We start from the raw sequence: 27,656 nt of genomic DNA on the forward strand, positions 1-27,656 counted from the left end.
TCATGTAATATCAATGGTTTAATTTAAGCGAAGTTTTACACGGTATCAAATAAGCTTAAATAGTGGATAAGTCTGAAATCTAGAAATGACGAACTAATAATAAGAATAAACGATTAAGGCAGCATGGGCAACGTTAGATCTTCGTATTCCGGCTAAAGCAAATTATTTGAAAAGCAGGGAAAGACAAACGTATAATTTTTGCTGAAAAGACAAGTGTTATTAATATGGATAAAATGTTGTGACAAATATCAAGGGAAGCTTAATTAACAGGCTGCTTCTTGGCTTTAATGTCGATTACGCTAGAGATCACAAAACACACACAAAATACATCAAAGGTGAAAAACAGGAAATTTTAATAATAGGAAACTGCTAACACGCTCAATATAGATTGCACAATGATCAAGAACAACAATTAAAACAACAAGTGGGCGAGGGCCAAATTTTTAAAGCCTTTTAGTGGAACTGGTTGATTGCTACAGTAAAACATCATCTTAATAGTTCAAATAGTTTGATAATGAGAGCAACTTAAACTGAAGTGTTCTCTGTGATGTAGATTCAAAATCACTTTCACACGGTCCCTGTCACTCCTCGACCGGGGGTGGGGCCTGGGGCATGTTTTTGGGAGGGGCAGCAGTCAGATATCCAGCAACGGTAGGTCCACCTGTGCAAAAAACAGTTGTTGAAATAAACAAAATACACAAATGGAGCAAAGTACTTCAAAAATAAACCGCCCAATGCTCAAGCATGAGTAGTATGAGTCAAGTAGCAATGGACCTAAAATCCATATATTGTTGAACAGTTAAAAATGAAAAGCGTTTTTTGCATCAATAACAAAATAATATCATCACCAGCTCAAATGGCCCAAGAACACGAAGTCATTACGTCAATAAAATAAGTTCATTTTCTATATTCAACGCAATACGCTATTAGCTTTATTCCAATGTTTATGGATGATAAATTGGTGCGTGTGATGATCTTATTCTTTTTTGTTGAAAGGCCCACCTGTGAGATAGCCGGCCACTGGTGCGTCTGATATGAACAAATCGTGCATTTGATCCTTGTATGCTGCCCACACAGAAGAACCTTCCAACTCCTTCTGGATCTGTACGAAATGGAATTTTAAGAAATAACAAAGGTGCTGTGTGTTGTACATCAGGTACATGCGCGAATGAAAACTTATAAGCACTTTAGTTCATAAACATATTCTTTGCTTTTCATTTCAGAAATGAAGTTATCTTTTTGTCAATGTTGAAAACAAGGAAAGCAATGGCAATAAAGTTCTAAATAAATTTAAAGTTTTCCTAATTTGACGCAAATTTAAACAACAGCATTACAACAAACACAGTCGCCACTTAACGTACTCGTTCACCAAACTCCATGCTTCTCATCATGGCTTTGAGCGATTTCACGATCTGAGCTTTTACAGATTGAACGTTCTTGACACCACGCAGAGAAGAGCCTTCCAGGAGGTGGAGAAGATAAGGGATCAATCCTGTTTTCATCACCTGGAAATTAATTATAAAGATGAAGCACCTTGGCTTCGGAGAGACAACGTCAATGAAGTTGACGTGAGAAGTCGTTTTATTTTGAATTACCTGGGACATTAACTGGGGGCTTTGGTCTTTAGCAAACATGTGATGTAGTGCTTCACATGCTCTATCTGCCTGGTCTGGTCTCGACTTCATTGCATTCATCAAAGGTTTAATGCAGTCTGTACTTGCAAATGCGTGGACACATGACTGACGAAATAGAAAAATACATAAGTGACATTTACTTTATTTTCTGGAAAAATCTACTAATAGATTCGCCTACTCAATATATTTTAAGTTTTGAAAACTATATGCAAAGTGGTGAAAACTAGAAAATTATTGATTTGCAACTCACCTCACAATTAGAAATAACATGGATGACTGATATGCAGGACTTATGCACAGCGTCATTCTTTCCCATCATGCTTTTGAACAAGATAGGGAGATGGCCAAGTGCGGGAATGTGCTCTGCCAGCGCAGGTTGTGTTGTAAACAAACAACAGGCCGCCTGCGTCACTGTTTCCAGTTTCTCACCCTGTTTATTTGATAGAGCACTGTAAGGTTAAATCAGCTGGTGGCTTACACTAACCTAGCACTAAATTAACGTCTAGTCTTACTGCTTTTCATAGACTGCGATGGTCGATAGTGGTTAAAGGTCTGCGATACTTACCGGCGGATTGGAAGAGGCAACCAACTCCGATAAGGCGTTCATTATTTCAACAGTAAACTCACGTGGATTGCGTAAGACCCAACCGGGTTGGGCAATGAATAGCCGGAGATAAACGCCACCAACCTTAAAAAGTGACAACTGTTAGTGCAACTAAATGGAGTATATAATGACGCTTCTAGCTGTGATATGTTTCTTAACTGACCATGATCTCATTGCTATCATCCACATCAAATACCGACACAAAGTTGGGGGGAAAGTTCCATGATAATTCAGGATTCACCGCTTGCTGCTTAAACAAACTAACAAAACAAGAAACATCGACATCACATTGCTCTACCAAACTTAAAGGGCTGCAATAAATGGCTGCAATAATTGACAATGACCTAGAGACTTACTCTCTTGTAATTTTCTTCACCGACATGGAAACTTTTTTACGTGATTCGTCATTCCAAATAAGTTCCGGATTTTCATGAGTTCCCTCGAACATATGAACTGATGCTTCTGGCGAGTCTCTCATCGCATCCATGAAGATTGTCGGCAAAAATTTGCTCAAAAAGATGCGAACCTGAAACAAAATGGTTCAAAAATGTTATATAATACTGTTCCCAAAGCCAAGAGTTTTCCATTTTCTTTCCAGGACTAATTCAAACAAAATACAAAAAATTGAAGCAGTCCATAAATACCTTTGGACCATTGAGTTTATCTGATGCAAGCTTGGCAAAGAGCTCTGCAGTCTGCTGTCTGACTTCAGGGTTTGGTGAGTTACAGAATAGATTGAGCATATATAACAAACCACCTAAAATAAAGCAATACTGAAAGCACTTCAAAAGGCATAAGAACGCATGTACATTGTAAGTTGCACAAACAACCTTGACGGTTGACAATGAAAATTATTTAAATGATAAATTTCAAACTTTGAGATTTTAAACACCTTGCTGTAACATTTCTTTTACTATCTTGGGGTTTGAAGCCAAAGCATGCAAAACTTCAAGCACAGTTGGACAGCCAGCAGGAAGAGATTCGAGAGTCAACAGCAGAAGTGTCACGACACGAGAGTCGGCGATATTCTCAACGCACATCTTGTTGCTTGTTACGCTGGACAGCACCTGAAGATGGCATGTTCATAATTTTTTGTTTTTGCGTTTCAATATCATACTTTAAATCAATTATAATTACAATATTTAAAAACCAGATTTTTCATGCTAGACAGATAACTGCTGTATGTGCTGCATAAATTTTCCAACCTCTAGAGCCATAAGCTGCATTTCTGATGCATTTTCCACACGAAGCAAAGAAAAAATAAGTTTGAAGTGCCCAATGCATACAGTGGCAGTTTCTGCAGAAACAATGGCAATGTTATTTAGTGGACCTTGCATATGAAATACAACAGCCTTAGATCAGTAATTCACAATCAACTTCACATCATAACAGTCAACTCGTTTGAATTGATCAACTAGTGTGTAGTTTTGTACTTAACAAATAATATCTATACTGTTCCATAGATAGGAACATTATACCAAATAAAAACGAGACTTCATTGAAAAAAAATACAGAAGTTAGATTACCTGAGTGGTTCTTCATAACATTTGAAAGGGCCTTCAAAGCTGCAAGACAATTCTTTGTATTTTCATGAGACATTATTGGCACTGAGTTCTTCTGTGAGTTATGATTATTCTGTTGGTTACCAATAGCAATACAGCTAAATATGTACTTTTAGTAGCAAGAAAATTGTCCAATTTCAGTGAAAAGAACAAATCGCAAATTTATTAGCAGCAAGATGTGAAGAAGATACGTTATTAAATAAAACAGATTATGATGAAAAGTAAACATTAATAAGAAAAATATTAATGAGATAAAATAGTAATTAGTGGTATGGCACAAATTTAGTTATCGATCCAACAAACCAATCAAGTGCAGATTGATGATCAGTTGCAGATGTCATGAAAAACAAATCAAAGAAGAAAACTCAGGTTACCGGCAAATGCACTAGACGATTTTAATAGAAACATCATTGCATTGAAAAAATTGGTATTTCAAAGCTAATCTTTTTAAAACTGTTAAATTTTAAAAATCAAATAAATCCTAAGCGAATGGTTTATTAGTTATGCATCCTTTTGAGTGTCAAGAAATTAAGAACTTCCAAAAGACAATCATCAAAATTCATGAAACCATTGAATTATTTTCATGACTGCAAAACATACAGCACTGCAGAAAAAATATTGTGAGGAGCGATGTCTGCGTTAAAAGTTTTCAAGTGAATTAAAATACCATTCTGGACTCATATTTTAAATTTCAAAGTAACCATGAAAAGATTGCAATAGACCAACGTCTTGATCTTAAACTTTTCAATCAAAGAATCAATACAAATCAATTTAAGCTTAGGTAGTGTGAGTCATTCGGGCACATCAACCCATTTTTGCATTGGTATGAACTAGGATGGTATTTTCTGAAGATTTTTGATGATTTTTAATTTTATCAGGCTGATTTTAGCTTAAGAAAAATACCAAATACCAAAAAATTGAAATGCTGCCAGATTTGAAAACTTACAATTTTAAAATTGTGTTTTGCATAGTCTTGCACTCTGCAGTCATCATAAATTAAAAATCTTAGCATGAGTAAATTACATCATTTTCAGACTTACCTCGGCCTGTGAGCCAAGAAAATCGATTAACTTTTGGGCAAAAAATCGTGGATCCTGTTAAACATGTAAGTTTAAGTTAAAGTAGCATTGGAAGCATTCAACATCGCAAAACATTTTAGAAAACAATATCTGTGGGGATTAGTGTATTTTCATAATTCCATTGTAATTAATTTGATAAAAAATAAACAAAGGCTCACCTCGACAGGAAACGTTGGTTGTTCATTGTAAATTCTTACAAATATATCACCAACAATGAGTTCTTTGCTGTGAAGACTAAACACAAACTCTGCTCCATACGAAGGATCACACACTCCCTGATGAATGAAAGACGTATATCATATTTAAGAAACTTAACAAGGACAGTAATTCCAAAAATAGCACGAGAAAAGCAACTTATGATTACTGCTATGGAACCCCGGTTGACAATAAGCATTAGTATCATTAGTCAATACACGGTGAACAGGAAAGTAATTTTTTAATAGATATACAATGCTCGATATAAGTTTGTTATGTTACTGAAATAGGACATAATATGTATGACATGTGATGACGACTATTATACATGATTATAACACTTACCGTCCTGACATGCTTTTGTTGTTGATCTTTTAAATAACTGGTCAACTCAAATCGAGTGCTGTTATCCCACATCAAATAGGGGTTCTCCGTGTTGCTGTTGAGAATCTTCAAAACCTGAGTGACAAACCATGAGCAGAAACACGTAATTAACACAAGTTAAAATAAAATTCTACAACCTTGGGTCCAACAGCACCAAGTTATTTAGCTCTCATGTGAAGAAACTGGAGAGCTTACCTCGTCATACTTCCCGAGTGTAAGCTGCTTTGTCAGGTAGGGAGTGATGAGTGCGCAGACAGATTTATGAACTAGGAGGTTGGTGCTGTCAGGAGCCATGTAACCGCCGAGGTATGCGAGTGCATTGATGCTGAGTCGAGCTAAACGATTTGCTACTTCCTGTGAAAGAAATAACATTGCAAAAAATTCTGTAAAGAGTTCAGCAAAAAACTTGCACTAATATTTCATTAAATGATCGGTGAATTTCTTTGATTAAACTATTAATACTTGTGCATTACTTAACAATAGTCAATCATTAAGTGTAATTACTTTTTAACAAGAAATACCTGTTGGTTGGATTTTTCATTCTTCTGTACTCCTCCCTCCTCTAGAGTGAAGTCATAATTAAAAAGGAAGAGCAAAAGATGCCAGAGCACTCCAGCTTTGAAGAGTTGTGTTTGAAGCGCGATATCAATCGCGAATGCGCTAACGCACTCAGTGGCAACAATACATAAACGTGGCAGATTCTAATTTGAATAATTTGACATAATTATCTATTTTAACAGTGATCTCTAATACAACAATCATTCTATGGTTACGACTAATAACAATGCGAAGGGTAGTTAACAATAAATATAAATAAAACTTGAAAGTGAAATAATAATAGTAATATGATATAGAATAACAATAATATACTCGTAAAATACCAGACAAAGTTAGGATTTTGAGAGATAACGTTTTAGTTAGAAACCTTATAAAAGAGCATGCGGCAAAGATCCTGGATGATTGTGGCATCATTCATAAACTTCTCTCGGCATTCTTCAAACTGAGCAGAAACAGCATAGCATCGACATATGTTTGCACATACTCGGACAGCGAGGTCACCTGGTTTTGAAGATTGAGTCAACATCGATACACATCTTGATAAAGAGGATTGAAGGATCTACAAAAACATCTACGATGTCAGGAGTAAGTTTTATCTACATCATACAGTGCTTGTCATTAGCTATTAGTCATAACCTATTCGTAAACGTTTTTTTTTCTGTGTCAGTGTGTCACGGTCAACCATTTACTAACTTCAATTCCACTCTCCCTCCGCAGTTCTTCAGCATTAAGTGCAGAGCAGTTGACAGTGTGGTATGCGAGTTCTACTGCCTCAGCAAGCAGAGGTTCCTCTTTGCTGAAGAGTTGATCGTCATCTTTTTCCATGACGATAGTCTTAATAAGGGCAGGATATCCAGCATATTTGTATGGGCTGAGCTCTGCATTAATGTTGTAATTAATGATAAAGTAATTAGTTATATTCATGAAATGTAAATAAGGCGTCAAGAGTAAACTAATTTTCTAACTATTTTTAATAACTACCACTAAAAGTTTAGCACTAGCTAAAAAAATTCATGATCTAATATGACATTTGATTTAACTAAAAACATTCTGGATCATCAAAATTAAAATAGAGCTTAAAAGAAAACAAGATAATTCAATTGTATAGATAATAATGGTTATACCTTCCTTGTATCTTCTAAACAAGATGCTTTGCGCTTTAAGAACAAGGAGTACATTTCGTGGGTCAGGGCCATCAATAACTCTTTTCTTCTTTGAACAGAGAAACTCGTATGCCTTGTTCACTGCTTCAAATATTTCCTACATGGAAGATATAGAGATGCAACTTCAAGCAGCTTATCCCTTTTGCACATTAATTTCACACTTAAATTGAGTGTCGTTCCATATAGATTAATTCCTTATATTTTTATGACGTGCAACTAAATTACTCGGCCTTCTGGGTTCTTGTCTGGATGGTACTTCTGGGCCATCCTGAAGTAAGCCTTTCTGATTTGACTTTCATGGAATCTATAACAAGTTCAAGAAATGTTTGAATTGTCAAGTTAAAATACTTTGCCCCATGGTAGTAATGAAGATTCACAGTGCGTAATAGTGCGCTTCCTTGATTATGCTTACGGGGCTTTATCTCTGGGCATTCTCAGGACATCATATGCTTCATTATACGACATCTTTGGAGCTTTCTTTTCCACTTCCTTCTTCCAAGTTGCCAAAATGTCTTTCAAAAATTCAACCTGAAAATATAAAAAAATAGATTTTCATCTCTAAAGGAGTGAAACAGAAAAGACTTGCTGAAATAGTTTGACAACGTAGCAGAAAAAAACCATTTGTATACATACAATAAGTACAACATGCAACACGTATCTGATGAATTTTTACACAATGTTGTGCGGGTAAGCCCAAATAACTGGGCAATAAGCTTACAGGCTTTTTAATTGGCCACTCTGGGAACTTAGTTTCATCACAAAGATGCCTTAGATAGTAGATGTTGCAGAATAATTCATCCTCCAACTGCGGGAATGATATGGCTGGGATAGGAACATACTGATACAGAGCACGGATGTTGCTCATCAAACGAGGAGAAAAATCAGCGATGTGAGCAGCGATTTTCTCAATCATGTACCTCCTGTAAGTTAGCATGTGAGTGATGTTGAATGTTACAACGAATACCATAGACCAACACTTTGGTTATGCCATAGTCGACTAGTAGTGATATGTTACTGCTATCTATGACGATTATAGATCAAGCCAAGTCAACTACGGCTTTTGAAGCATAGGCCAAACTGCTAAAATACCTGACACCAAAGTCACGCTCATCAATACAACTGTCAGTTACGATTAGAAACACAAATTTTTTTTATCCAGTTATCAAATCTGCAGGCAGTGCAATGGGTGTTATGCTACCTTTAATACTAACCTCATTTCGCTGTTCCATATTGCCTCAGGGGTGTCAAACTCTCCAAGGAAAGTTTCAGAAAACTTCTCAGACCCGTAATTTTCAAGATAATGGATCATTGCCTCTGGCAGGATTGAGCCGAGGATACTTTGCGCCAACATGTCAGATGTTTGCTGCATCATATGACGGTTGGTAAAACGACAAAGTATTCTATAAGTATGTTGTAATGTTGTTGTCTCATACCTGTTCAGATCTGAATGCTTGCTTCAAGTGCAAGTACTGCAAGAACTTGACGATGGGAAGGACGTTAGAGCCGGTGTACATGAGGATGAAGAAGAAAACACCTTGAAAAGAAAAAAAATGGAATGTTACATATCGACCTCCATCCATCCATCAAGTACCAAAGGTCAAAATACCAGTGTATAGCCACGTGACAAATATTATGATAAAACACTTCATTGAATTTATCGGATTACAAACCTGTCAAATAAACTCGAGACAGTGTTGGGTTATCCTCCATAACATGAAGTGCAAGTGTTGCAACTTTCTCAACAAGAATTGGGTCAAAAGTCAAGAGGAGCTATAACACAAGGTCATAGATGATACAGGTGGTCGTTTGAAGTACATCCAACATACTCCTACCCTTTTTTACTCACCTGCACACAGTGTGGGAAACAAATGGCTTCACCTAACAAACGTCTAATTCTTGGAAGAGGCCTTATCACAGCGTTATTCTCATCTCTGCAAATGACATTGTCAATTATTTCATTCACAAAAGAGGGTACATGCTGTTTCAGACATCATATTCTACTAACTTGCTGGGGTACATGCGACAAATTGAGATTAAAATATTCAAAATGGTAATGGACAAATCAGTTTCATTCATCACAGCTTGACCAGATGCCATGAGTGTCCACTTCAACTGAGTGACCAGATGCAGTGGACGCCAGCCATCCATTCCTTGTGCCCAGCACCGGCTCTTTGCAGTTAGGGTTCCGTCTTCCCAAAAGTCCTTCATCTGTGAAAGCACAAATTCAACATAAATTTAGTAAGGTGGTAAATAGGCAAAAGAGTTGGCCGACTTATGACTGATAGATGGTCATTTCTTAGTACACCTGATGAAGCAAGTTTATGCTTGCAAAAGCTTGTGTAGAGAGATTAAAACTAGAAATTAACTCTAGAGTGTCATACTGCAATCCTATATCTTGCTTTTTTATTATATCACATACCTTCTTACTAATACTAGCACTACATATTAACTCATCAGCTTTAATTCGCTTATGACAATAAAGAAAAGGCAAATTCATGTTATTTCTAAACTAAAACACCCTAAAAAATTGTAACCAAACCTCTTGAAAGCTGTACGGGCCGAGTCTTTCTCTCTCCTTGTTTCCAAAATACCATTCTTTTTCACTAGCTCCAGCCATCATCTCAGGTGTTGCTTCGATGACGTTACGCTGCGTTGGAACGTGGGCTCTAGTGACATGCAAATGTGCTAAGCTCATCAGATCCACAAGGATTTTAATTCCGTTGGCATCAATAATTTCCTTTGCATTTTGCTGGAAGTAGTTGCAACGACAGTGTTGTAAATATTCAAAATCCACAGAAAAGTGTTCAAATATTCATAAAACCATTTGTCAGTGGTGTTGTACAATGAAAGACAGTAATTGACAAAAAATGAAACTACCTTGTGCTTTATCAATTTCTCTACGAAGAGCACAAGCCTGTCACGTTCCATGCGATCTGCACACTGTTAAAGATAGCGGCTTTCTATTAGTGTATGAATGGCGAATGCAGAAAATGTTTTAATACCAAACAAATTATAGAATAAAAGATTTAGATGTATTTAATAACTAATAGATACCCTCTCAAGCATTCCCATCATGTATTTGGTATCATGAAATGGCCCAATATCTTCCCAGTATTTTCCATAGACAATAGCCATGGCTTGCAAGCACATGCACTTCATTGCACTTTTTGCAGTGAGTAGAAAACGGTGATAGAGATCATTGTAAAATTCATATCTACGATATCAATGCCATTCTGTCAGTTCAATTTTCTATAAAAAGCAGTTTAACCTGACAAAACTTACGATCTTTTTATAATAAGGCTATCTTCGAATTCTTCTTCCAGTAAGAGACGTAAGTAATAATCTCCAATCTTAATCTCATCTGACAAGCATTCATACAGCATCTAACAAACGACGAAATTTGCTCATTTACCATAGAAGCAGAATGTGATGTAATTCACTTGTAACAAATTCCCATTCTTCCTAACTGAATGGGAGCTTGTTAAGTTTCATGACACAAATGCACCGATGCAAAATATAATGACTACCGATATCTATATCAAACTACAACATATTGGTCGCATCTCTGAGCATAAGATTTTCAAACTAGTTTCCACCTCAAACTCTGTATAGTTCCAAGATATTTCAGTTTTCAATCCAAGCTCCTTGTCAATCTGGAAAGCTCTCATTTCGTTTTCTAGAGCATCGCGAAGTTCTTCTCTTGTCTGTGACATCAATGCAAACATTTAACATGACTAATAACATCTATCAATCATATAAAGACACGAAAAATGCATGAAGATGAAATAATTATAAATTATGATAATCAATTTACTTACCTTGTGGTTCCATATTAAGTTTGGCTTAGCATGATCAAGACTGAATCTGAAATTATCAAAAATTCACACTGCGTTAACCACTATACACAAATCAGATCAATGGTTACACACTTCACAGTCTTACAGATAGTGAATTTATAAGCAATTAAGCATATTTTTTACTGAATAATCGTTGCAGGTATGAATAAGCATAGTATGCGACAGAATAATTATAGTTTACAACACTCATGAATTGTTTATAAACAGCAATTTAAAATACTAATAAAACAAAAAGCATTTGACATACTGGTAATAAAACAAAGGCCAATTGGCTTCACTCTTTATCCGCTGCCGTCTTTTCCTCAATACAATCGGCTTCTGTTGATTCGTGTCCACTTGCTTGAGACCCATTTGATCCCTCCAGTGAGTCATAAGTTGGCTTGTTTGCTTTCGCACAAGCCGTTCAACCTGCACAAAATGGGTTGCAGATTGTGGTATTTGCAACTTGGATTGAAGTTAAATTGTAATTTGACCAAAGGCATCTGATAGTAAGCACTATGTGATAGAAGACAGTGTTTCTTTACAAAATGAAAAACATACATTTAACAAATCTTGTTAAATAAAGCGTTACACAACTACAATTAACTTGCAAGATAATCATGTAGGAAAAATCATGGATTATCTTAACGTCATTCCCTGCAGCAGGAATAAAAGTAATAAAGATATGAGTAAACTATGACACAGTATTTAGTTATACAGTATATGCTATGCTGTCTATGTCATGTTTGGCATTACGAAAAATGCTCACTTGTTTTAATTGTTTGTCAACTTGTCGCCATTTTGTTTGTCCTTTTGTTTGGTCCTAGTAAAGTAAAAATGAAAAAAAACCAACAATGTTAAATGCATTAAATGAATACTTATGACTTCATGCGATTAATGACCTTCAATTATACTATAGCATGTATTTGCTAAGAAAAAGCATTCATAATTTCTAGTACTAACAATTGCCGATTTAAGGTTGTCCCTGATGTGAAGCAAATCTTTTTCATTTTCTGGAACATCCTCATCGGACTCAAGATATGCAAGTAAGCCTGCTGGCTAAAGACAGTGTGTTAAAATAGGGTTAGAAAGCCATTGTGAATTCCGAATTAATAAGTTCAAAATTTCGCAAAATAAGGTGTGCACATAAGTTCCTGGAGTTAGCTCTAGAACTTCCCACAATTACAATATGTCCTGATGTCAGCATCAAAGTAAAAACGTGCACTGACACACTATGAGTCGCACCATAGATATATTGGTGCCAAAAAGACCTGCCCACAAAAGATCACTATGATATGAAAGCATTTACCATGATCCTCTTTAATAACGCCATGGCAGGTGGATGGCCAGTGACCCATAACCCGATCAAATGTTGACTGAGCTGACGGTTGGTTAACACTCTAGTGTCCACTGATGTTGTGAACATGGAAGTATGAAGATGCCTTGGAAGGGCACCCTGATGAGAAAAAATAAGGACAGTCTTAATGTAAGTTAACGTAAGGGGTGTGCGATTACTGATATAATACAAACCCTTTGTAATTGTACAGTTTTTTCTTAAATGCTTTCAAGATTTAAATACAAAATCTTTTCAAGAAAAAAACATAGTAAGTTGTCCATAATACTCCACATGACCAATACTAACACTCTCATATGACTATTTTATTGCCATGATCTTAGTTCTGTGGATGACTTGCCCATGGCATGTCACAAAAAACTACCAGCTTTAGACATTGAGGCATTTTCTGAAACAAATTTTGGTCTATGCTGTCTTTTGTTAGACTTATTGCAATATAAGTAAGTTAATACATACTTAATAGCAGCAACTCCGTGAACACATAGAAAAAAACAAAAAATAAAAACAGAACAGCATTAGTTATTTGTCACAAATATTTACAATTTTTGATGATTCACCGAAATGCAAAAATGTGTATGATGACTAATCCATTGATTTTACAGCTAGTTAACAACATGCGTGCAGGATCTGTGCACCGATTTCAAGATACAAATACGTGGGTGGGTGGACACCTTTGCAGCATCAGGAAAGCTTTTATGAAAGATTATGGATGAAGTAAGCTACAGTTTTTTAAATATCTAAAGACAATGTCCCCATTTAACTATGCATTCATGCCTGATCACAAGCAAATCATACCTTCAAAACAGCTTTTCTTGGTTAAATATTATTACACAGCATCCTAAACTTAACCGCAACAAATCATTTAGCTGTTATCAATAAAATTTAATTCACATAATTTCTAACCCGCTTTCAACTATTTGTCCTAAACTATGCCCCATCTCAATTTTGAAATGCCATCTGTTTGTGAAATAATCACATTCATGAATAAATTGATGAACTTATAGCTTTGTGCACACCGTTTTAATATATCATGTCTAGTGTCTGCAGCAGACATCATTAACTAGTACAAAACACAACATCAGTTGACCTCAGCGAGAGCAAGTCCTTGCATATGAGCTGCTGTTTCCGAATCACCTTCCTCTATGATGGCCTTCATCACCAGGCCAGCTCCTTTCACAATCGCCATGGATGGATGCTAGGAAAATATCAACAACAAATGGTGTAGGAATAGTGGACAACATAACATCATAATTCGTTACGTATTCAGAGCGGCTAGATTTTTGCAAATTAAAATTCATCGCATTCGACAAAAGCTTCGGTTTCATGTACCTGAAAAAGCCTGAATAGACAACGACCCAAGTCAGCAACGAGCTGTAGCAGCTGATCAAAGCATTTTCCTTCCGTTGTTTCACTGTGTGGTGCGCAGAGGGCAAAAGTGAGAAAATCCAACATGGCGTTGATGACTAAAGCACCGCAGCCTTTCAACTATGAATAATCAAAAATTATCATATACTGATTTCATGTCATAAGACTGTGGCTTGAACTTGACAGAGAAACAGTTTTTTTTATGTTGATGTTGGATTATATGACAATATCCACTTTCAACTTTATTCACTTCTAAGTTAAGCATACAAGTAAATATAGTAATAATTTCAGATGAAAAAGAGCTCTTACAGTTAAAACTGTTTTGCCACAACAAATTTAAAACATCACATCCAAAATTAAAACACACACACCCAAACAAGCTTACCACTCGATCTTCTAACTTGTTCAGCAATGCTTCTAGAAATGTCTTTGATGATAAAAGGGAGGCTTTGTTTAATTGTTCTTGACGAAGATCATAGTTGTCGTGCATAGGCTACAATACATTTCAAGAGAATATTATCATTTAATGTATGACAAGACCACCATCTGAATGCTTTAACTATATTTGGCAAAGAAAACGGAGTTTTTGAATGTAGATATGCTTTGTGACTTGTAGCATGTTACTTACACACAACAATGCAACAATCATATCAATTGCAGCATGAGTTACAGCGTCACTGTCACGTTGCAAAGCTTTGATAACTTTCACACCAAGGTTCTCACGAAAACTAAATCAAAAAGACAGCAAACAATATTGTAAGTACAATCCAATTAAAAAATCAAAATGGTTGGCAAAAAATCATTTTTGATGCATACCGAGGTAGTTGCGTGAATGCTATAAAGCCCGCTTTTGATGCAACTAGTCTACGGAGGGCATGAAACTGAGCTTGAAGTTCATGTTCTGAGATCATATCTTGGTCACCTGAAAATACACTCTATGACCAACTTAAACAAACTAACTATAACAAAGTTTAAAAAAAGCAATGGATTGTCTCTGCTGAAATTAAACTTAGTGCTGAGATAACATTCGGACAACAAGGACCTTCTTTGTCAAGTAAGGCGGTAATGGCACCGTTGATCATTTTTTCTTTGTTTTCTGTGAAAAATCCATCTTGCTTCACAGACCATAGCAAACCACTAAGAAAACACAACTTAAAATAATTATATGTATTAGTGTATATAATACTGTTGTCATTATCCATTAGCTTGTAGTATATGTAGCAAATATCCTTTATAAAACAAGCAACATGTCAAAATTATAATTAAAACTTTTTTGTTTCACACAAGGCACAAACATTTATATTGCAAACTCTACCTGTATTGTATGCAGTTGTTAAACCTAAATAGTGCATCTGTAAAATTTCCAGTGGGTGGTTGGACAAGAAATTTTAAGTGCATGCTTTCCACTTCTTCTTCGACTGGAATGTAGAGAGGACCAACACGCTGGCCTAAGTCCGTTTGCTGCATCTAAAACAGTAACAAAAATGGAAAATAAAATTCCAATGTACACCGAAAAAGCATTCTTATTACTGTTATAGCTACAGAGAATCATAATGTTCGAACCATCCTGGCAATTTCAGTAATACAAAGCAATCATGAAAAATGCTAACTGACGTTCACAAAGTGCAAGAAACATTCAGATAGTTCAACATTAAGTAGGTGACACACTTTATTCCACTTGATTTCTGCTTTATAACTTAAAATATACAAAAATCTGGTAAAAATAGCAAAGATAATGATATTGTATTACAAACACAATCTTGAACAATCTTTCGTGTTTGACATAAATTATGATCTTCACTTCACCTTAATGCAAACATCCCTGTTACCAGAAGCACGGACACCATCTAACAACGTTGCAAGGAGAGAGTCACGATCGGTCGACAAATACCTCCGTACTTGACCTCGACAATATTCGATTATAAATAGCTGCGGGTTTTGTGAACTTCTTACGAGAGAAAAAATCTATAATAAGTTACAAAATGTTTTGCAAGTTATTTTTAGGTATTTCCCATTAACCAAACTTAGTCAGTATAATAATCACAGTATGTATTAAATAGAGACAAGTATGAATGATAGTTAATGAATTAGACAATCGATAACTTGTTTTGTTTGACTCACATTGTGTTTTAGGTAGCATGTAGCTGAGCATGGTCAAACAAATCTACATTGGCAAGCATGTCTTATAGTTTAATAGTTAGGCTGACCTCTGAAAGTGGGCGTAAGGTGATGATGGAATATGTTGCCGGATCTCTTTCCAATATACAAGCCTCACTCAGGCAAAGTGTTCTTCGCACAGGATCCTTCAGTCAAGATAAAAAAATGTGCTTAACCATTCTACGTCAAGGATACTGTCAGTCGTTAGAGTAAAAATCTTTCGGAATTCTGACCTGTGACCTGTGTGTTAATTTTTGAACTTGAAATTCAGTCACGGAAGTTATATGTTCATCAGAACTGAAATCACCAAAACGATAGTTGACAAATTGGTCGAAAGAGATAGCTTCTTTGCGCTTCTTTATAGTAATCCCAATATTTCTTGCAGCCGCATCAACACAGGCTTTTATAAGCTCTACTGATTGCGAACAGGAAAAGAGATGCTGGGACAAGAGCGAAAACGGATTTAGTCGGTGACCTCGAAAGGGAAAAGGAAGTATATTTCATGCTATTGATACATTTCATTATATGATGTAAATTCGTTTACCAATCTGTTAAAAGTATAAATGACTGCAATGCCACCAGGGAAACCTGATACCTACACAAAAAAACTTCAATAAATCACACACTTTAGATAAATGTTTTAAATGTAAAAACTTTGATCTCATGTATAAATCTATCAAGATGAAGACTTATGTTGTATTTATTTACCTCTGTAAAACCCTCAATATCTTTGTAGTCATATGATGCCAAAATTTTTGTACCAGAAGAATTCAACTGATGAAGTGAACCTGCACCGACCTAAAAGAGAATTTTTATCTCAAACACAGTTGCATATTTGAAAATAATTCGGAAGCATCACATTTACCAAAAGCTTCCAGCCACTTATTGTTACTATAGTTTAAAATAAACATCCAAATGTACAATAGCATTTGATTTAGAAGTACTTTTAAATAGGTTACATAGCCTGGATGGAATTTAATAACAAGCTTTACAGGTAGCTAAAAAATATATTCAGAACAAATACATACATGGATGCATATAAAACATATATAAATGCGTCATATATACCTACCTCTAACACTATGCTAACATTTGTATCACTCCAGTGGTGTTTCCTAGCATTGAACCGAGTAACTTTGTGATAATTTTCAGAAAAATGTTTGCAATATCTCTGCAAAATACAAAATGAGTTAGAATCAGATCAGTCATACCACATCGTTTGTTGTGCAGGTTAACAAGGAACGAATTTGAGCTTTAGGCAGAGGGGCTTGTTCGAAAAGTAAGCGATATTCTCCCCCACGAGCCGCCCAGGAAACAGAAACCCACCAATGCGTTTGCTACGTGTTTGGGGAGGTGACTGGGGACAGCGCAGAGTACTTGTATTCTTGGAGATCTTATTGACAAATTCACTCACGAAGGCTAACAGTTGGAAACCTGAATGTCCTTTCTCTGACAGGAAAGGAGCAGGAACTAGTTGAAGAGGCCAAACGGTATCGCTCAGATATCGTAAGGATGGAAAGTATTCTGCTCTAGCGTCAATCCAAAAATATCTGCCCAGGTGGGTGTGGAGGTACTCACTATTCCTCAGCTGGCAGATTGTGTAGATGAATGGATCTTGTTAGGAGGTCAAGTGTGCATGTTGAAGCTTAAGGGGACAAAGCCTGTTTTGTATACATGTATATGCCCCAAACTCAACATTGCAATATCTCGAGTTTGTTGATGAATTGAAGGCTGCCCTGCAGAGGGTGGTGCCCAATGAATCTACACTTCTATATGGAGACTTTAATGCACATGTTGGTGGACATTCGAGTTACACGGGGAGTTGAGATCTCTAACGATCACCAACTGGTTGTCTGCAACCTGCATCTCTTGAAACCTCTGGCACCCCCAAGATCTTATAGTACCAACTGGTCTTGTAGAATTAAGTGGGAAGCCTTTTGCTGGCAAGTGGCAACATGTCAACAAAGTTCAAGGAACTTTCAGGATGCACGGAAGACATTGAGGTGGAATGGACGCTGTTTAAATCCGCAGTCCCAGCAACTGCTATCAGAGCCTGTGCATGGAAACGGCTCGGTGTGGTGAGGAATATTGAGAAAAGAACCCCATGTTGGAAACAAGGGTTTAAAGAAGCTATTCGAGCAAAGAAGGCGGCCTGCAAAGCCTGGCGTCATGACATGTCTTCCTTTGCTTTCCTGGAATTTGGACAAAAGTTGGAATCAGACTATAGAACAGCTAATGAAGTATTCTGGCAAACCATCCACAGACTGCAAGACAAAAAATCATATGCTGCGAAGTTTGTTAAAAATCAACAGGGTGGCCTCCTTACCAAAGAGGATGATATCTTTGGTAGATGGAGAGAATATATAAACACCAAATGACAATGATTTTTTCGAAAAAAAAGTATAATCTCACTGAGGCCAAAGTTACCCAAGCTGTAAGATCTCTGAAAGTTGATAAGGCGCTGGGTGTGACGAAATCCGACTGGAAATGTTGAAGGCCATGGACTCTGAATGAAACCTCTGGCTGATCCGTGTGTGTCAAGTGGAATGAAGTTCAGGTAAAACACCAAGAGATTGGCAAATGGGTGTTATCATCCCAATACACAAGAAGGGTGACAAGTATTATCGGGGTATTTCTCTGCTTAGTCTACCTGCTAAGGTGTAAGCCAAATGTCTTGAAAAACTCTGTAAAATAGTTGTGTCTCAACTTGAGCACACAAAGTGTGCTTTTTTCCTGGCCGGAGCAAAACAGATCAAATTTTCACTCAAAGGAAAATTTTCGAAAAGTCTTGGGAATATGCAAAAGATGTCTACGCCTGCTTTGCTGACCTCCAAAAAGTTTACAATAGAGTTCCTCGAGATAAGCTCTGGAGAGTTCTGCAGGAGAACAGTATTGACGACAGCTTACTAGTAGCCATTAAATCAATGTACAATTGCCCTAAAGTTTGTGTCTGTTTTTACAGTGTTAAGTTAAAACCTTTCACTGTGAATGTTGGAATCCGTCAGGTATATGTGTTGTCACCTCTCCTTTTCATAGTTCACATGAACTGGATAGATAGGCACAGCCTTGGTTAAGAGTGTATCGTGGTTGGAAGCAGTAGGATTAGTCATTTGTTGTTTGCAGATAAACTAGTTCTTCTCGCTTCTTCTAAACTTGAACATGAACGCGATCGTTTTGCAACTGTTTGTAATGACTCCGGGATGAAAATAAGCATAAAGAAAACTGAGGTACTTCGCCTTTCAAGAAACCCTGATCAGTGCTCACTGCAATTGTGTGGAGAAACACTAAACTAGTTGAAGAAGTTCAAGTATCTGGAAGTGTAATTCACAAGTGATGGAAGACAGAACACTGAATTAGACACCTAAATTGGTAAAGCAAGTGCAGTCATGCGTGAACTACATCGTTCAGTCGTCATGATCGGAGAGCTTTCTGACACCGCAAAGCTCTCAATTTATAAGTCAGTTTTCCTTCCAATTCTCATCTAGTGTCATGAAGATTAGATAATGACCGAAAGAGTGTGCTCATAAGTGTAGGCTTCAGAAATGGAACTTTTAAGAAGGGTTTATGGTGTAACGTTACTAGATCAAATGCGTAGCACCAAAATCGGTAAATCTCTAAATGTTGAGCCCATACTTCTTCGAATTGAGAGGTCTCAACAAGGATGGTTTGGTCATGTCGCCAGAATGCTTCAAGAAAGACTTGCAAACCAAGTCATGCTTGCCACACCAAACGGTAAAAGACCAATGGGTTGACCAAGAACCAGGTGGTACAATTATATCACTGACCTGGCCTGGTTACGACTAGATATTCCTTTAGCCAAACTGACAGAAGTGGCAAAAGATTGCGAACTGTTCCATAAGCTCCTAAAGCTGCTGCCCCAACAACCCTTCTGAGAGGAAAAAGTGGGTTTCAAAAAGAGAGAGACGGGGGTACTGAAACCAAAAGTAATGAGTACCAGTACTGAATTCTTACTCCAAATTTGAATATTTATGTATTATGTGATATACCTAATGAGACAGAGGCAACTTCGGAAGGTTAATTATTTTTTAATGAATGTGTTTTGATAGTCCAATGCAAGTGATCTTAGCAATAAAAGGTAAATAATTTGGAGCTCTAATTACAAATAACATAGGAAGAGAGACAAATAGTCGTAGAGGATTACTTATAAGTCGTAGAGATTTCATAATTTTTAAAAATTATAATGTAATGACTGTTAATGTACTGCAACTTCATTACTGGGATAAAGAGTTTTCTTGAACTCTGCAATTGACTAATTCATTATCATATAGAGTGGGAAGCTGCAATCAGTGCCAGTACATACTGTGCATCGCATGTAGCTCCTCTTTAAACACAAGACAAAAAACGTAATTACAATCAGCCAGTGCAAAACAAAAATTTCAGTGCTTTTTAATTATCTTTTGGGATAGCAGTAACTTTTCAAAACGAGAAGTATTTCCAATAGGAAATGTGTATGGATTGCAATTGTGTTAATGCAGTTTTGTGTAAACATTACATTACCAATGCCTCGGTGATAACATCTGCCCGACAATCACAGGAAAATCGCATTGTGTCATTTTTCTTTCCAGTTTTCCTCAGTGATATGACAAACTCATTGTTGTTTTTCGCTTTGCTGTCAGCAATTATTCCGGCAAACTCATTGTATGGCCACTAAATAATACACAATAATGTAAAGGTATACATAAAAATGATAAAAAATCAAATACTATAATATACTAAGCAGACCGGGAAAAGCATAATGCAATAAATAAGTATCACATAACTGAATCTCAGAAAAATTTTATGTACACATCTTAGCTCCATGTTTTACATGAAGGTTTTCATAGACTTTTGCAAGCAAAACTTGGAAAATCAGCTACATGGACCCAAGTTCACATGTGAAATTAAAACTCAGGTCAAAATGCAATACAAACGTACATTGATATTTATGAAAACAACATTAAAATCTAGCAGACATAACAACTAAATGTGGTACACAGAGTATTTTAAATTGGTTGACTAATAAACTAAGGATGGGACAAGTTGCATTTGATTCCGAGTAATGTGCCGAGTATTGGCATATTTTCATTTGTACAAACAAAAAATATCTGATAAGTTCGCAAAAAATACCACAATTTTTTCGTTTTACATCAGCTGTATGTGTTAGTGTATGTCCTCTATCATTAGTGTTGCATGTTTTATCGTCAAAAATATGTTCAAAAAAATATGCCACAATAAAAAAAAATTTACAGTAATAAAAACAAAATCAGACTAAAACTACAAATATGAGGATTGCTGAAGTTTAATGAAGTTAAAATTAATTAATATATTATATCAGTGGTTCCCAACATTTTCCCCCAAGAAACTCCTCAAGATCATTCAAGCTTTCAAAGAACATGTCTCAATTTTTAGCAAATGAATTGTATTTATGATATAGCCAACTAATAACTGTCAACTGTAGCACAACTTGCAATACAATTTGTATTATATAAAAGTAAGTAAGTAAGTAAGTATTTGGTTACTGCCACTTTTATTGCAACAAATTAATAAAAGTAACCACCGTAGTTGCTTTCATAGACATCTTAATTTAAAAATATCTTGTAAAATGTCATCTGCCAGTTATGCACTGTGTTTAATGCATTCTTGGCCATAATAAGCACATGGTCCTGTGCAAATATACCAAGTAAATGCGACATCATTAATGATATATTGAGATGTCATACAATAACCATGTACTCCAGACTTAACTGAATAATAACTCTGACTAATCAGATTACAACATGCCTAAGAAATTTTTTTTTTTGTCTTATCCCTAAAGAAACAACTACAATAAAAGAACTTATCATTCATGTATCATACTAAACTAACAAAATTGCACTGGTCATACAAAGTAATATTAGTTACATACAGTGGAATTTGTCAAAGTTGTCACCTCAAGGGGGACAGAAAAAGTGGCAGCTTAAGTGAACTAGCGACTTGGGAAAACAACACATTAACATGTACAAGCCTACAAAAACTAGAGAACCTTTAATTTTTTTGAAAGCTGAACATTTGAAAATGAAGAACGTAAAACAGGAAGCACCTTTCGGCCTGTCACACATTTAAACTTCCAAGATGCAATATTTAAGTAATTTGGGGCCTTCGATTGTTTTGCAAAAGATTTGTCCGTTATGTAGGATGGATTTTCTTCAGTGCATAAAAATAATGAGTCCATAAATGCATCATGTGATGCAGAATGAGTAAATGTTACACCAGCAAGGATCGTAGACAGCTAGGCGAAACAACCCTAGTGCAGCCTCAGCAATTTAAAGTTTGCAATGTAATCACACTAAAAAAAATTTATGGAGATTTGCCAATTATTCTGCTCAGAGTTAGCAAAAGCAGTGGCAAATTCGGCAAAAAACAACTTAGCCAAACTTAATAATTCAGAAAACCACAGCCTCTCAGCAGAAACCAAGTCAGTGATATGCTGCAGCTTGGGCGAGTCCTGTTGTATAATGCATACCTGATTTGTCACTTCCAAAGTGTTTGGATTATAAGTTGTGATCCCCTTTGTTCCAACTGCAAACAATCGCTTATACCTGTTAAGATAGAATTAAAACCTTAACTGGGCAGAGAAATGGAAACAGGCTATAACGAAAACTATAGTAAGCGATTTCCTAACATCATATAATATAATGTATAATATTATATTATATATAATAATATAAAGTTGTGATAACTAAAAATACAACAATAATTTTCTTCATTCATAAAACACATCACATATCATACATGAAACAGATAATAATTAATAGCCTATCAATTAGCAGAAGGTAGAAGTCTTTGATTAAAAAAGTCAATCGTGAAATATATTGTGATTTTTACTTACTTGCCCCTCCATGAATGTTTAGTTGTGTAGTAGCATGCAACATCAACATTGTCAGCAATAATCTGGGACATTACACTCTTCTTAACATATGCCACCAAGACCTACATATCTATAGGAAGTGTTTCATAAAATACCACAATATGGTTAAGTTTGACAACTTTGCACAGTTTTTCCTGACTGAAAAACATGTTTTAATGCCATCTCTGTGCTTGCTCACCCAATGTTTATTTATCAATACATGTACTGTAAAACACCTTTCTAAAGGCAGAACAAGATTAGTAAAATTCAATATAAAAAAAAACATAATAAAAATAATCCAAACGCAGTTTGGTGCTTGTCAGGTTCTTTTTAAACATAAACAGTAAAAATACTCTTAACTAATAAAACGTTTAAGCAAAGACATGCATACATCAAAGCTGGTTTAATCACGTACATAAGTTAATAATTAAGCTTTATCAAGTTTTTGGTGTCAGTGATGGCAAAGCAATGTAACAATAACGCAAAATAAATATCCTAGCACCATACTGACAATATCACATGACTCTAAGAGCTACTAAACTGACTGAAGACCTAACTTTGAAAAAGCTCTGATCATAATGTTTTTAATATCCTTTGATACCTTAGTATTTGAAGCTATATATTTATATGCTATAAAATAAATTAAGCTGGTAAACCTTGCAATCAATTTTAGCCTTGTCTAAGGTAAGAATCACAATGCATGAAGAACAGAAATATGTTTAACGTAGACACTAAAACATGAATAAAAATATTGCAACACAAAAACTCGATATCATCCAGAGTTTATATTCTACTATACACAAACTGGGTGCCTCTCTTAAAGTGTCATTTCATACACTTTTTGCTGCAGTTAACTTGCTTTCGCTTGGGGCATGCTATAATGAAATTATTTTCAGTTCCTTTGCAAATTTGTCTGATAAAGGCATTGATCATTGTATTTTAAATCATACCCAGCAATTGCAAACCAAATTCACCAATTAGACTTCATTCCAATTCATGAGTCCAAGTATAAGAAAGAAGAAATACGAAAGCAAGAAACAAAACGTAACACTGCATCCAACAGGGCAACAGCAACGATGAATTTTAAAAGACAGTAATATGCCAAATAATATGTTGGCAAGAGAAAGGTATTTAGATTAATCCAATATAACGTTAAAATTATAATTACTGTATCGCTTTGGTTATAAGTTTTTTTCGTAAGTTGCACTTAAGAATTATAGACAGTCAGAATATAGAATACAGTCAGACCTCGTTTATTCAACCCCAAAAATGGGAATCCCCACTATCCAACATGAAACTACTAAAAACTGATTTGTTCCAATGCATTATATCCCCCTAATCCAGAAACTTCGCTGTCAGACTCCAGCACGACATTTTAGAAATGAATATGCCAAATTAATAAAAAACACTCACCTATCCAGATTGGCAAGTCTTAAATATTTGTACGTCAATAATTCATACTTGTCACATATCAATGTTTGTTTTAGTCATTGACCAATTTTCTAACTTCCTTTGAACTCTCGGAATTGGATCTTCAACACAGGTTCTTTCTTCGTGTTTTAATCTAGTGTAGTACTAAGTGCATGTTATCTTTTGTAAATTGATTTCAACGTAACACTCTTTCGATTATCCGAATACATCACTACATCAATATTTGTCAGTGAAAAAAAGTGGTGGGAATTAGCGAGGTGTGCCCATATACAGTCGAATCCGATTAATTGCATTCTGGATAATCACATAATCCGTTTTATCGCATAAAGAGCGCAAATCCCAAACCATAGTCAATCAATTGTGAAGATAATACTTCGATTTATCGCATAGCGGTTTATTGCATAATCAGCTTAATTGAATAAAAATGAAGGTGATTTATTGATTTTTCAGAATTTTTTAAAAGGTAGATGTAAAAACAACACGCACTGGGAGTGCACACACACTGGGAGTGCACACGCAATGCGAAAGCTTTGTGCTTTGTACTGCACTTTGTTACGGAACAATCAAACAGACAATGCTGATTAAAAACATTAACACGTGGCTGTCATTACGCAGACACTAACATTAGCACTGTTTTAGTTCCATTTTAGCGTTGCAGTACAATACAGTACACAGTTTGCAAGACACTGTGATTTCAAAATGACTGAAGCAGGAACAAGTAAGGGGAAAGATTTATCGTTATCTGACAAAATTCTTGCCATTGGCAAACTTGACAAGTGCCGTTGCCAAAAATTTTGGGATCTCGGAATCACAAGTGTCACGAATTTTTAAATCAAAAGAAAAACTTTTCTCTGCAGATCGTAGCAACGTAAACCCATCGTGTAAAAGAGCAAGAAAGAGTATTTTCGCGCAGTATACTTCTTGATTAAACAATAAATGCTTAAGTGTTTTGCGTGTTTGAACGAATGGACGATTGCATTACACAATAAATGTTAAAGTGTTTTGCGTGTTTACCGTATTTGTATTGACACTACTGATTTTACGGCTCGCTACTGTTTGTAGTTTTCCGCACGTGACTCTTTCATTGAACAAGTTTGCCCAAACCTGATATATACGATGTAGTTGTTAGTTTTAGAGTTGAAAATGCGGGTCTAGTATACAAGTGCACAACTATAGGATGCCTTTCTATACTAGACCTCAGCTACTCAAATTGTAATGTCATCTGGCTGAGCACTTGTATACTAGACCCGAAAGTGCATAGCAGTAATATTTATCCAGTTAGTGCGATTCCTTGTTTGGATTTGATTTTGTAATTGGTGAAGTTATTCATTTTAAACAAATAATCCCTTAAGAAAAAATGACAGTAGCTTATCCTTATCGTAATGCTCTAATTTGAAACTGTTTAACGTGTAACAGGTAGTTATTGCAACTTGGGGCCAAATTTTAAAACCCGGGTTTCAGGTATGTGACAGCAAATAACCGGGTAAACTTGTTTTTTTCGGGTTTCCAATAAAAGCGATTTTTTTTTCTCTCAATAATGGACTTGATATGTACTATGAAAAACCTTGTGTTTTATTAACGAAATGTTTATTCAGTTTGTTTTGATAAAGCACACTTTTTCACTGATTTGTGTAATAGTGACGCATGAAACATGACGCACGCGGCACGCCGGCGATCTTTGTCAAGGTGCTGCGCGTGCCTCTGTGTTAATATCCTGCCCTTATCTTACACCCGCTCTGCACTTACGTTACACACGCAAGGAGCAAAAGCATGGACAGCGAGCGAACATTAATTGCGTGTATGTGCAAAGTGCCAGCGAGCGTGTGTGAGGAAAGTGCTGAGTGAGAGTGCGGGGGAACGGGCACGGAAGTACCGAAGTTTTTTATTTCGCAACAATCGTATTGCGATGAATATATTATGACGAAGCAGTAAGCAAATAATGAATAGTATGAATAGCATTCAACCAAGCCAAATCGAGCATGAAAACATTTTATAGTCTTTTCCTAAAAAACCCGGGTTTGCATGTTTTTATAAACCGGGTTTTGGGTTGTAAAAAATAGCAAAATAAAAACCGGTTTTGGGTAAACCCGAGTTGCAAACACTAGTAACAGGTCCACTGAATAACAGCAAGCATCATAAATACTTTGCCCAAGCTATGGGCCTACCAAGGGTACTAGAAGGGTCGTTTGGCTGGGTAATGAACACGGTTTGCATTATTAGTCGGCTTAATAGCTTGGCAGAGTTATTAGCTTGCTTCTGTAAGCCTAACTGGTAATGGTTTAACCAATGGACTATAGGCTAAATGCAATCCGCTCCTTGGAGTGGTTAGAGCGCTGTTCAGAGAGAGTGTCCAATACCCAGTGGAGAGAGAGTGTTCAACGCCCTTAGCGCATGTTAGGCTAATAACAACTAGCACTGATTTCTTTCGTCCCAATCTCGCTGATAACGAAAAAGAAAATTATTGATTCATTTCTTCCTTACAGCTCCAGTAGGCTGCAATCCTGTCTGTTCATGAACTTCGCCTGAGTCAAGTGGGAAGAGGTAAAATACGGAATCCGAACGGACTTTTACGGAGACGAACTTCCACAAACTTTTACGCACCTACGAATTATGTAAATGTTCAAATGTATTTTTTCTGGTCATCGACCAGTGGCCATTAGCTCACGTTTCTTATACATTCACTGTTTATTACATCAACAAAATTGTGAATAGACTTTAACAAAAAGCATGATTTATTTTAGCTACGAACTATTTAATGATGACACGTTTACTATGAATCCCATTGTTAACTTATCATATCAATGACATATATGCCATTGTATATGTATATAAGTCGTTGATCATACCAACGAAATTATTCATGAAATTTTTCTATACAGGTTTTTATACTGATCGTCTCATTATCAAAAAAAGTCTGTAGCTTAAGTAACTCATGCTTTTCTCAGTATAGAAAAAAACATAAACAATTGCGTTGATATGACCGATGGCTGTGGCGAGTGCTAATTCACCATGTGTAGTGGTTAACTATGTTTTGTTGCGAATTGCTGCTCGTTGTTCTTTGCAGGGTCATTATTGCTAGATTTCAGAAAGCTGTGCTGATTTTAATGTGATTATTAGCCAATCATTAGCTAAGTTTAAGTCATGTAACTACCACGGAACATTCTACTGTAGATTCAATTTAGTGAAAAATGTTAATGTAATTACGTAATACCTCATTTAGAATAAATTAGTAAGTTTGATGATATTCTGCCCTTTTCGATGCCTTTTTAATGCTTGCTTCCTTTTCTGATGTATTATTTAGTGTGCGTCATTCACTGAAGTTCAGTCGTGTCGTGTGCCACTAACAAGATATAATATGTTGAATATAAAATGTCACTCGGATACTATTGTTGTGATATGTTATTATTAGCTATTAATCATGGGGGCAATGATAGGACTCAGACGTTTG

At 36.0% G+C, this 27,656-nt stretch overlaps 1 protein-coding gene across 2 annotated transcripts; it reads right to left on the reverse strand.

Moving 5' to 3' along the window:
* On the reverse strand, positions 1 to 25,661 carry LOC143468142 (dnaJ homolog subfamily C member 13-like). Of its 2 annotated transcripts, none has more exons than XM_076965152.1 (54): positions 22,760 to 25,661; positions 22,394 to 22,469; positions 20,410 to 20,559; positions 16,964 to 17,062; positions 16,600 to 16,689; positions 16,436 to 16,486; positions 16,125 to 16,331; positions 15,942 to 16,037; positions 15,541 to 15,699; positions 15,050 to 15,201; positions 14,777 to 14,871; positions 14,551 to 14,656; positions 14,363 to 14,462; positions 14,120 to 14,227; positions 13,699 to 13,854; positions 13,457 to 13,564; positions 12,325 to 12,471; positions 11,979 to 12,074; positions 11,785 to 11,838; positions 11,284 to 11,444; positions 10,998 to 11,043; positions 10,776 to 10,883; positions 10,462 to 10,562; positions 10,234 to 10,393; positions 10,057 to 10,119; positions 9,719 to 9,928; positions 9,185 to 9,387; positions 9,026 to 9,110; positions 8,850 to 8,949; positions 8,613 to 8,713; positions 8,391 to 8,542; positions 7,898 to 8,099; positions 7,592 to 7,707; positions 7,405 to 7,483; positions 7,141 to 7,276; positions 6,710 to 6,894; positions 6,384 to 6,575; positions 5,980 to 6,159; positions 5,654 to 5,812; positions 5,420 to 5,533; positions 5,038 to 5,154; positions 4,841 to 4,894; positions 3,765 to 3,873; positions 3,444 to 3,535; positions 3,131 to 3,305; positions 2,883 to 2,995; positions 2,595 to 2,764; positions 2,402 to 2,498; positions 2,200 to 2,322; positions 1,885 to 2,064; positions 1,596 to 1,739; positions 1,362 to 1,505; positions 1,003 to 1,102; positions 1 to 661 (listed from the first exon to the last, which is right to left on the reverse strand). In XM_076965152.1, exons 1-54 carry the CDS (start codon positions 22,828 to 22,830, stop codon positions 582 to 584), a joined length of 6,672 nt encoding a protein of 2,223 aa, XP_076821267.1. In that variant the 5' UTR covers positions 22,831 to 25,661; the 3' UTR covers positions 1 to 581. The 2 variants fall into 2 exon arrangements, with proteins under 2 accessions (XP_076821267.1, XP_076821266.1); XM_076965151.1 differs by having other exon boundaries at positions 3,765 to 3,909; positions 22,760 to 25,660.
* Positions 25,662 to 27,656: the final 1,995 nt, after the last annotated feature.

The sequence above is a fragment of the Clavelina lepadiformis genome, chromosome 8 (assembly GCF_947623445.1).
Source record: "Clavelina lepadiformis chromosome 8, kaClaLepa1.1, whole genome shotgun sequence".
Classification (NCBI taxonomy): domain Eukaryota; kingdom Metazoa; phylum Chordata; class Ascidiacea; order Aplousobranchia; family Clavelinidae; genus Clavelina; species Clavelina lepadiformis.